Genomic DNA, 12,341 nt, shown 5'->3' with positions numbered 1-12,341 from the left:
AGCACTAGTTCTCTTCTTCTGTATCAAAGCAAGACCCAGAATATTTAAAGCAATCATAAATTAATTTTTATTCAAAATGGTCATTGAGATTTAAAATCGATAGAAGTGGTCCATGAGTTTGTCTATTAATTAATGTGTATTTTATTCAATGTCTCCCATTAAATATTAAAATTTATTAATATACACATTTAAATTTATTTTTTGACTAAAAAAAAAGTTTTTAATTTATTAATTTTATTTAACGTTTTTCAAACTTGAAAGACTCAATTAATGTATTTAAATGTTAGTACCGAAATATAATATATTAAATTAATGTACATAAATGTTAGTATCGAAATGTACAATATTAAATTAATGTACCTAAATATGTGTACCGAAATGTATGCACTGAAATATTAGTACCAAAAATGTATGTACCGAAATGTAATGTACCCACATGTTTGTATTGAAATGTATGTACCGAAATGTATGTACCGAAATGTGTGTACCTAAATGTATGCACCGAAATATGTGTACCTAAATGTATTCACCGATATGTATTATAATGAATTTAATGTATCTCAATGAAGAAAACAAAGTATATCGAAATATGTTGTATAACAAAAATTAGTTTATCTAAATGTTTACACTAAAATATATTACAATGAATGAAATGAAAATTATAATTATAATGAAATCTAATTAATACATTAAAATTAGGAAGAAAAAAAGAATAATAATTAATGTATCAAGGGACTAAAATTAGATTTTGATCTTACTCATTGTTTTATTGTAAAAGTCATATTTGCCAAGAATTATAATGAAGTTTCCAATTTATAAAATTACAAAAGGGTGGGAGGGGAAACGAATTTTCCTAACATTTTCATTAACTTCCGTGTCCTCTCTCTGCTACTCCCACACTTCAATTCTCTCTCTCTCTCGCCAAGAACTCAATCTATTTCTCCACAACCACGAGTCCAAGGCCTCTCGATTAAGGCCTCTCCCCGTCCTTCCTCACTTTTAAGTGTACTAATTCAGATCCTAAACCCAGGTTAGTTCCGAATCACAAATTGTTGTTGATGGCTCTTAGATTCTTAGTCTCGATTTTTTCATCTACTTTCCTTAACTAGCTGAGTATTAATCTGCTCTGTCTTTTGTGTACTAAAGGAAGGATATGGCAAGGATATTTAGTTTTACTGCTGAGGGAATGCTTGCAAAGGCGGCTTCACTTGCTGCTGAACCGCTCGTCCGTTCTTGGGGACTTGAAGCAAAACTGACAGGGCTGCATGAAACATTATCCCTGATTCAAGATATCACACGTGATGCTGCTGATGATGCTGATGCGGTGTGGGTGGAGAAACTTAAAGACGTGGCTAATGATGCTGATGATGTCTTGGAGGACATCAACTATGAAGTTCTCCGCCATAAGCTACAAATACAAAACCTTTTGAAGAGAAAGGTACTCAACTTCATTTCGCTCTCTAATCCCGTTGCATTTCGTCTTAAAGCAGCACATCAAATCAAGAAAATCAACGCGTCCTTGGTGGATCTCAAGAATTGTGCGCCTATTAAGGAACTAGTTTCTGCACCTTCTCAAGCAATGAGATCGATCAGAGAAACCAATTCATCAATTGGGGATGAAATCATCGTTGGCAGAGATGAGGCCGCGTCAAATATACTTGCAACCTTGACCAGTTCCGAAGTCAATCAAGAAAATCTTTCGGTTATGGCCATTGTGGGAATGCCCGGTTTGGGAAAAACTACTTTGGCCAAGTTGGTTTTTACTAAAGATGAGATAAGTACACACTTTGAAGAGAAAATGTGGATATATGTATCCAATACATTTGACGTTGATTCAATTCTGAATCGAATCTTGGAATATGTTAAATGTGGAACGGTTGATACACAAAGTCAGGAGGCAGTGCTTAAAAGCCTCCGAGAACGGTTGACAGAGAAAAGATGTCTTCTTGTACTCGATGACGTTTGGAATGAAGACTCTGAAAAATGGAGCAAACTGATGAGCTGTTTGTCAAAACTCCATTTTGCACGGGGGAGCACCATACTTGTCACTACATGTAATTCCCAATTTGCAACAATTACGGGAACACTTCCTCGCTATGATTTGGGATTTCTATCGGAAGACGAATGCTGGTCCATATTAAAGGGAAGAGCATTTGTAGATGATACTACTCCTACAGATCCTGATCTAGAAGAAGTTGGAAGAAAGATTGCCAAAGAATGTGCAGGTTTACCATCTGTGGCAAAGGTAAGTAGTATTTATTTTTTATTATTTTTATTTAAAGTTTACACTATTTTGTTTGAAATCTAATTTGTTATAATTTTAACTTCAGCCCACATACTAAACGAAGTAATTTCCGCACTTCCCTTTGATCTTATGCACTCCTCTACTTTATTTTATCATTTGATTCTCTAATGGAACCAGAAAGAAAGGAAAAAAAGAAAAAAAGAAAAAGAAATTAAATAACAATATTCTTCATTTATGCAAGACAATTCAAAAATATATAGTACTCTCCTTAGTGGGCCTAGGTGACCCATTAACCCTGTTACATATATTGGGCACTAAATATTGTTATAGGGTCCTAACAATTCTACCCCATAAATAAAGGCATGTCCTCATGCTGTAATTGTAGTTTATGCTAAGTTTTTTTTTCCTCGGGAACAAACAATATTATCTACGTTAAAGGGAGGAGGTGGGCCTAGCCTCATAATGAGTTAGCAATAATGTGGTTCAAACTTGTTTTTTGTGAGAATCGAACCTAAAACCTCTCACTTATAAGTGAAGATAAATAACACTAGACCGTAATACTAAGTGGCAAAATAGTTTATGCTAAGTTAGACCCAATAAGCTCTGCGTTTGTCCAAGTATTAGCGTGGTAGCTACAACCAAAACAAGTGCAAACTTGTCATCAAAATACTAAATATCAAACATCAACATTGTAGCCAAAAACTAAAATAAACAATCTAAAAAATAAGAACACAAGAGATTTAACATGATTCAGCTCAAAGCCTACGTCCATAGTCAAAGCACAACGAGGAATTTCACTAAACAAACAGAGATTGCAAAAGAGTGTTTAACTCTCACAACCCAAATCCCACAAATTACAAACCCTAAACCAAACGATTAGAGAACCCAAAAAAGATGGAGAAGATTCTCCCAAATTGTTCTCTAACTCACAAATTGATTATCACCAAATTGCCAAACAAATGAGCCATGAATTTGCCACACTCATGACTCCAAATGTGACCTACACCCAAAATCTAGTGAGAGAAAACTCTCTAAACTAACGGTGTTAGCACACAAAATAAACCAACCCTAAGGTCCTATTTATAGTGCATAGGATTTATGTTATAATGAAAATCCTAGTCCTAATTGGAAGTAAATCCAAATCCTAATCAAATAGGTAATCAATAAAATCTCTCCACCAAGCAAGGAATCCAACCAAGAAATTAACTCCAAACTCAAATAGGAAACCAAAACGAAATGGGTAACACAAACCTAATTTTTGCATCATCCTAATTTTGAGTCGTAAATCCCAACAATCTCCACCTCGGCAAGAAATTAGCGAAACTTCCAAATCAAATACAAACTCCAATTTGGGGTACCAAATTACAAGTGCAAAAATGATCACCAAATTCTTCAAAGAACTAATCTCCACCTAGACTCAAAAAATCCAAAACGCTTCAAACTTAAAAATATCCTCCAACGCCTTCTCCAACAAATTTCATTACTGAAACTAACAAATATGAAACAAAATCCAAAAAAAGCTTGAACATATAACCAAAAGTGCGAATTGCACTCCACCAAAAGAGCTTGAGTACCAAGCTCCACCTCCTCATCACATAACATTTAGAGGAATTCAAAACAACAATCTTTTGCAATGTTTGCCTCAACAGTAGCAAAAGACTTATCAAATAGCTTCTTTTTGCCCTTGAGTTTAGGGCAATCTACTTTCTAATGACCCTCCTTATAACAATAGCTACGAGTGTTCTTTCCAAATTTGCCCATTTTCTTATTCTTTCCTTGAACTACCAAAGCTCCATCTTGCGTGTCATACACTTTATTCTTTAGCTCTTTAGAATTCAAAGAGGCTTTAACATCTTCCAAACTAAGACTTTCTCTACCAAATAGCATGGTATCGACAAAGTGTTCATACGAAGGAGATAAAGAACATAACAAAGTTATCGTATAATCATCATCACTAATTTGGTCGTCCACGCTTTTCAAATCCATCATAAGTTTATTGAAATCATCAACATGCTTATGAATTGATATACCTTCATCCATTCGAAGAGTATGCAAACTTTTCTTAAAATACAACCGTTTAGCAAGGGGTTTTGTCATATATAAACTCTCTAATTTGAGAACTCCGGTATAGATTTGGTGTTACCAACTTCACGCAAGACATCATTAGATAAAGTCAGCAGGATTGCTCCAAGTGCCTGCTCCATAATGTCTTCCTTTTCCTATTCGGTCCACGAATACGGCAAAGCCTTCACACCCTTTAGTGTTTTCAAAACCCTTTGTTGAACTAACAAAGCACGCATCTTCAATTGCCAAATACCAAAGTCATTGTCGTCGAACTTTTCGATATCAACTTTCACCAACAATACAGAAGGCTTCATAGTGATTGGTAAGCAAAACCCAAGTCGAAACCTGGGCTCTGATACCACTTGTTGTACTTTTATGCTCAAATGGAAGCAGATCCTAACAAAATACCAAATATCAACATCATAGGCGAAAACTAAATAAACAATCTCAAAATAAGAACACAAGCGATTTAATATGGTTCGGTGTAAAGCCTACGTCCACAGGTGAAGCACGGCGAGGAATTTCACTAAACAAATGGAGATTACAAAAGAGTGTTTAACTGTCATAACCCAAATCCCACAAATTACAAACCCTAAACCACAAGAGTAAAGAACCCAAACATACGGAGAAGATTCTCCCAAATTGTTTTCTAACTCACAAACTGATTCTCACCAAATTGCCAAAGAATAAGCCATGAATTTGCCACACAATCATGACTCCAAACTGTGACCTCTACCCAAAACCCAATGAGAGAAAACTCTCTAAAATAATGGTGTTGGCACACAAAATAAACCAAAACCTAAGGTCCTATTTATAGTGTTTTTATAGTGCATAGGACTTAGGTTACAATGAGAATTCTAATCCTAATTGGAAGTAAATCAAAATCCTAATCAAATGTTAATCAACAAAATCTCTCCATCAAGCGAGGAATCCAACCAAAAAATCAAATCCAAACTAAAAGAAGACACCAAAATGAAATAGGTAACACAAACCTAATTTTTGCATCATCCTACTTTTGAGCCGTAAATCCCAGCATCCTAACAATCCTACCCCCAAAATAAAGGCATGTCTTCATGCCGTAATTGTAGTTTATGCTAAGTTAGACCCAATAAGCTCTGCCTTTGTCCAAGTATTAGCGTGGTAGCTACAACCAAAACAAGTGCAAACTTGTCATCAATTGCTGAATATTTCCCCAAATATAACCTTGGTGAAAATGAAAAATTTCCAAATTCTCTAGCATCCCACAAGCACATTAGCCTCCAACCGAACAACTTTTTCCTTCATGATTCTAATGCATATAATACTACTGAACAAAGACCCAAAAAGTTGTTTAATTCATCTACTGAACAACTTTGCCTTCGTCCAATAATAATCTTGCTTCCTCGGATTAGCGAGGCATCAGACGACTTGGCATTATCACCACAATATTGTATCAACTCTGTCAAATGCAACAGTTCCTTGACCATGAAACGATTAGCTTCAAATAAAATGGCCCATCTTGATATCATGAACATTTCCACAAATTTTTATCTTATCTAACACTGTAAAGGTTTGTTCAATTCTTTCGGTCTCCCACAGTGCATGGAGGACTTTGTTTCATATAATGTTGGCTGGATATGATACATATAATGTTGGCTAGCTCATATCCGGACTCCGGGTGTTAAACAAGATATGACTATCTTAGATGAGAGATACGCCATCATTGTTTTCCAATAACAATGTAGACTTCCCAAAACACCGACGAGACATTGAAACTCTCATGAAACCAATGTCTTTGTCCCGCAAGCATTACACGTACTCATGTTCTCGTCTTTAACTTGGACATTGGCCAGCTAATGAGCTACAATAAATGTGTTATAATGACAAATTGTCTTTCCTAAACATTCGTGATAGTCCGACTAGACTTGACCATTTTTCTAGATACACTCCCTTAGACGGTAATGATTGTTGATCACTGGACACCCATTCATCTTGATACATAGTATTCTCCTTAGTGGGCTTAAGTGACTCATTAACCTTCTTACATATATTGACCCATTAACTTTATCAGGGTCCTAACATTCTCTTTATCAACTAAATGGCTAGTAAAAATAAAAAGAATGTAGAAGTGCATAAAGGTCATTAAAAAAGGCCATTGCTCCTTCTCTTCACCCATGTACTTCTACTGTTGCATTATAGATCTTCTAGGTTGATAGTCACAAATTTATTATAGCCACCAAAACTTGATCATTGTGAACCAATTTAAATAAAATATATTTCTCACGTCGATTAAAATGTTTGTGTTAGATTTACTATTCTCTCATCTCAGCCACACATGTGAAATCTAAATTGTAGAGGAAGTCAACTGAAATGTTAACAACACCAAGTTATAGTTTAAATGAAATGTTAAAAAGTTAAAAAGTTAACAACACCAAGTTATAGTCGATTAAACTGTATAGGAAGTCAACTGAAATGTTAAAAAGTTTAAATGAAACATTTGTATGGACAAGCCAAGTTATAGTCTGCATCAATACAAAACAATGTGCACGTATTAGTCAGCTTCTGTCAAACTACAAATTGATGTTTTTATTGTTATAATCGGTTATGCAACCTATGAATTATTTAACAACAAATCTAACTATATATGAACCAACAGGTTTTCGGAGGAATGTTGTGTTCTAAGAATGATGCAAGTGAATGGTCAGCAATTCTAGACAGTAAAATATGGGACTCTCCAGAAGCAGAACAGATGATCATCTCGGGATTGAAGTTGAGTTTGGATAATTTGAAATTCCCAATTTTGAAACAATGCTTCACTTATTGCTCAATGTTCAAGGAAGGCTTTGAAATGGAAAGGGATGACCTAATCCAACTGTGGATGGCTCAAGGATTGCTTCACCCTTCTTCCGAGAATAGTGATCTAGAGATGGAGGATATAGGCACGGAGTATTTTCATATTCTGTTGCAAAACTCCTTACTTCAAGATCTTACGAAGGATGCCTTTGGTGTTGTTGCCAAATGCAAGATGCACATTCTTGTGCATGATTTTGCAGAACTTGTATCAAAATCTGATAGCGCGACATCGAATTCTTATGAGATGGTTGGCACACTGAAGATTCGACATGCTTCGCACATTCCTACTTCGGTTTTGGAATTGATACCAAAAAAAAGTTTAAGGGGATTGCGCTCATTGTTTTCTAATAGTGAAGTTCCTAGTAACATGTTGCCAAGGTTTAGGGGTTTACATGTCTTGAATCTTTACAATGCTGATATTAAGGAGCTGCCGAAATCAATTGAGAAGATGAAGCAGTTGAGGTATTTAAACGTTTCTAGGACAAAGATCAAAGCAATCCCCAAATCTGTCGGCAAGCTCCATAACTTACAGACATTAAGAATGGAGTATTGTCGACTACTGAAGGTGTTTCCTAAGGAAATTGGAGATTTGATCAACTTGAGACATATCTATTTTGGTCCTGTCCAAAAAAAGAAACGTGCTAATTTTGGTTGGTACAGGGAATCTCATGTTGGGGTCGAGCAATTGACTAATCTTCGAAAAATGCCTCATTTTATTGTGAGTTCTGATGGAATCGGTCGTGGAATTGAGGAATTGGCTGGCTTAAATCACTTGAAAGGTGAATTGGCTATTTATGATTTGGAACATGTGAGGGATGGAGAAGAAGCGAAGAAATCAAATTTAGTTGAAAAGAGAAACATACGAAAGTTATCACTTGTATGGGGTGAGGAAATGAGGCCACACAGCAACAGCGAAGAAGATGTTCTCCAAGGCCTCCAGCCACACCCAAATTTGGAAATTTTAGAGATTTACAATTTCATGGGTGCTAAATTTCCATATTGGAAGCCGCACAACAACTTGAAAAAAATTCGATTAATTCAGTGCGACGTATGTGAAGAAGCCCCCATGCTTGGCCATCTACCTAGTCTTATGCATCTTGAGTTTAATACAATGTGTAATCTAAAAAGTTTGGGAGATGAGTTTTATGGCTATGATGACGTTGATGATGCAATGAAGACCAAGGTTTTGTATCCTGCATTGAAGACGTTCAGAATTACTGCGGCCCCAAATTTGATCGAATGGATTGAACCACCAGTGGTGAAAGAAAAACAAATATCGGTGTTTCCTCGCCTTGAGGAGTTGGATCTCGTGGAGTGTCCACAAATGAGAAATTTTCCTGATCATTTTGCATCCCTTCATAAGTTGGATATGAGTATTTGTCACGAGCTGTCAAACCTAACAAGTCTGGTAGAAAAGTGTACCTCTCTTGAGAATATGGAAATAAGCAACTGCGACAAACTTAGATCCCTTTCATTATTTGGTTTGACATCCATCCAGAAATTGTTGTTTAGTTCACGTGGTGGTAAATTAACATCAACGAGCCTGCATAGTGGACCAGAATTGTACGGCCGAGTTTCTCTTAAGGAGTTGTCCATAAAATGTCCATATCTTGAAAATTTGGAAATAAGTTGCTGCGATAGTCTGATGTCCATTTCAGTTCATGGTGCAACATCCCTTCGAGGATTGAAGATTAGTTCATGTGGTGGATTAAGATTAATGGACCTGCAAAGTCTACCAGAATGCTATACCCCTCTACAGGTGTTGTCTTTAAGGTCGTGCAAAAGTCTGGAGTCAATTTCAGGTTTACATGAATGCACATCCTTTCGTGAATTGACCATTGAAGATTGTGATGGACTAAAGACTTGTGTATCGAGTGGGCTTGAATCTTGTACTTCTATCCGTGCACTGTGTGTCCACGATTATCAACAATTGGGGCAGTATTCAGCTTATGGGGTAGACATGTCTCTTATTGAGGAGCTGACCATTTATAACTGCCCTAAGCTAATAAGCATTTCAAATCACGGTCTGACGACCCTTCGGAAACTGGTACTTATTGCAAGTTATGTACTGGAATTGTCTATCGTCAGTAGTACTACAATGGAGGAGTTGTATTTACAGGATTGTACATCCCTTGGTTCACTGTGTATCGAGAATTGCAACGCACTTGAGAGATTGAAAATAAGTGGTAGCCGAAACTTGGTATCCATTCCAATTTCAGATGTATTCCCGCCATCCCTTGGGCAATTTGTAATTGAAGATTGTGCTCAACTATCAAGCCTGCCAGGCGGTCATGAATCTCTTGAGGAGTTGAGTATAGTGAATTGCCCTATGCTAAGATGGAGTTCAGTTGCCGATGAGGGGAGCAGTCTGACCGCCCTCCGGAGATTGGTTATTGCAAGTTGCAGCGGACCAGAATTGAACATTGGCTCTATCACTACTCTTGAGGAGATTTCTTTACACGATTGCACATCCCTTGGCGAACTGAGAATAGAGGATTGTCAGAATTTGAGGCAGATTTCTTTACACGATTGCACATCCCTTGGCAAACTGAGAATAAAGGATTGTCAGAATTTAAAGGCTCTTCTCAGTTTAGACAACCTCACATCCTGCACATCTCTTGTCGACTTGAAAATTAAAAGGTGCAAAAAATTGATATCTCTGGCAGATGTCGATGTAACTAGCTTGCAATCTCTTTCCGATTTATCAATACGTAGTTGTGAGAAATTACAATACTTGCCGACGGGTCTACACACTCTGACTCGTTTGGAAAAGTTGTGGATTGGTGGATTCTGGGAGGAGCTCGATTCTTTCCCGGTTTCGCAAATTCCATCATCAGAGTGCTTGGCAATAGTGGGGTGGCCCAAGCTCAAGTCTCTGCCTCAAGTAATTAATCACTCGACTAGTCCTGTAACATACTTTGGAATATATGAGTGTGATGGGCTGGAGACTCTTCCAGAATGGTTGGGTGACCTTACATCTCTCAACCATCTACATATTTACAAATGCACGAATCTCAAGTCTCTGCCTTCCGCCCAAGCTATGCGACGCCTCACCAAACTAAAATATCTAAGGATTTTTGAATGTCCCTTTCTGAAGGAAAAATGCGCCAGGGGTACCGGCACAGAGTGGCCCAAGATTTCTCATATTCCAGAAATCGAAAGTAATTCTTCTCTCTCAAAACAAATAATTCATTTGTTCAATTCTCCTTCTCTCACATTTCTTCTTCAGTATTGCGTATTGACCAAACCTCTTTTTTTTGTCAATTAGTTAATTAAGATGAGGATGAAGATTGAATATTGGCCTGAGATTCCTCACATTCTAAACTTCAGTAGGTAATTTCTTGTCAAACCAAATTATTCATCAAGTTTTTTGTCTTAAATATTTTGTTCCAAACCTTTTACCATCATTTCAACATGTTGCAGGTTGTTTTCTACATTTCTTGCCAACTTCTTTGTGTTTGATCAGCCAGCGTCCAGATACAAGACCAATCCAAGTTCTCACTCCCAACACTTCGGAACATGAGGAGGTCTGCATTTTTCAGCGCTGAGTCGGAAAGGAGGGCATTGTTCGAATTCCCTCGTGTAAATGAGACGTCCCTCCATTGATATTTGTTATCCTGCGGTTTACTGTAGGATGTTCAGTCCTCTATTTGTACCATGGAAAGTTCATCCAAGAATGTACGTTCTAGAGTCGAGTTATTCTCTAAATATTTTGCGAGATTAGAAAAGTGTAATCCCATTTTACAGAGTTTGTCACATGTGCAAACACCACACGAGTCTCTAGCTCTACTAAGACCATCTTCAACGGTCCGATGACGTACCCAAAAATCATACCCGAATTTAAATTCAGTTCAAAAATAGGTTTATAGTTCTCCGATAGGCTAGAAAACGTCAAGCTAAAATGTCAGGCAAACACCCAAAACTCTAGCCATGTTAACACAATATGCACACAACGGAAGCCGCCATGGCTTTTGGTGGCAGTAAAGTGGCGCCAACAAAGAAACCAAGACTGAGACCCATAAATTTTTATGGAAAAAGACAATATCATAAAACAAATTAGAACCATACGATTCAAGTCAGTCAACACAGGTAAACAAGTTCCTCATTTAAACTTATCAGAATAAAAGATCTGATTCCTCAAAATGAGATGCTCGACAAGAAGTTCACTACGATGTAATCCCGAATAAAAGCCAAAAGAAACTCACCGAGATGTAATCCTCAACAAAAGAACGTATGACTGGGAGGGTAAAAAAGACGACGACACCACGTCATAGCCCTAAACTTTTAATATGTCACCGAATAAAGGAGTTGAAGCTGGGAACCAAGCTTCTCCTCTGCAGATTTTTCAGTCTGCAACCAAGCTTCTTCCTCTCGTATGCCAACTCAGCTATCTCCTTTCTCTTGTTCAGTACTTGGCATATAACTTTACCAACAAATGTAACATTGCATTCATATAAATCCGAGAACATCATGCCATGGATGCAAAAACACGTATAATGCAAACCTATTGCCAAGCTTAAAGGCAGCTTCCAAATTCGAGGACATCTCAAGAAATTTTAAAAACATATAAAGCCATGTATGATCATGAAAACCATATTCATGGATGAATAAATACATAAACATCATAAAACCGACAAGTGAAATGATGCAAATGATGAAGATAACTCTGTAAGTTAACAAATGTATGGACTCTGCTGTGGCTAACAACAATCTACATTCAAATTACATCCAAACTGCATTCAAATTACAAGAGAATGCAATCTACATTCAAGTTACTTACAACAAATAAAAGGCAATGTTAACAAATTTCGACATCATTAAACAAGAATTGCAAAATGCATAAATCTTTTGAGTTGAATTTCATCTTACCTTGATGGTGTCATAATGATTCCATCCGACCTCGGACAAAAGCTGACCCAACAAGCTGTATTTGTGGCCCTTCTGAAGCCTCAAAACCCTAATTTGACAATTGATCACAAACCCCAATTCACCGAAGCAATTCATCAAACACTTAGAAAACAAAAACAAAAAGACACACCGCCACCATACTCACTTGATAGCATCAGGAACCACCATCTTCTTCATCTAGTCATACGGCGGTGGGATGCCCTCGTAAACCTTCAGCCTCGCCAGAGCCCGCGTTTAGACTTGTGCGGATCATCCCGGAAAAAATACAAACCAATCGCCATTATAACGGTCA

The 12,341-nt window shown here is 37.1% G+C and overlaps 1 protein-coding gene across 1 annotated transcript; it reads left to right on the top strand.

Annotated features, from left to right (window-relative positions):
- Window positions 1–836: 836 nt before the first annotated feature.
- LOC103413611 (putative disease resistance protein RGA3) lies at window positions 837–10,869 on the top strand. The gene is made up of 4 exons (XM_070824403.1): window positions 837–1,030; window positions 1,147–2,245; window positions 6,945–10,302; window positions 10,410–10,869. Exons 2-4 carry the CDS (start codon window positions 1,154–1,156, stop codon window positions 10,415–10,417), a joined length of 4,458 nt encoding a protein of 1,485 aa, XP_070680504.1. The 5' UTR covers window positions 837–1,030; window positions 1,147–1,153; the 3' UTR covers window positions 10,418–10,869.
- The last annotated feature ends 1,472 nt before the right edge of the window (window positions 10,870–12,341 follow it).

Source organism: Malus domestica, chromosome 07 (assembly GCF_042453785.1).
Source record: "Malus domestica chromosome 07, GDT2T_hap1".
Classification (NCBI taxonomy): domain Eukaryota; kingdom Viridiplantae; phylum Streptophyta; class Magnoliopsida; order Rosales; family Rosaceae; genus Malus; species Malus domestica.
Note: the sequence above shows the minus strand (reverse complement) of the source record. Positions and strands in the feature narration are given on the sequence as shown.

What these genes read in the sequence shown, in the direction of transcription:
- LOC103413611 (XM_070824403.1), top strand. Translation starts at nt 1,154, where the DNA reads ATGGCAAGGATATTTAGTTTTACTGCTGAGGGAATGCTTGCAAAGGCG. An exon ending in GTTTACCATCTGTGGCAAAG is followed by an intron (nt 2,246 to 6,944) that starts GTAAGTAGTATT and finishes ATGAACCAACAG; the next exon opens with GTTTTCGGAGGAATGTTGTG.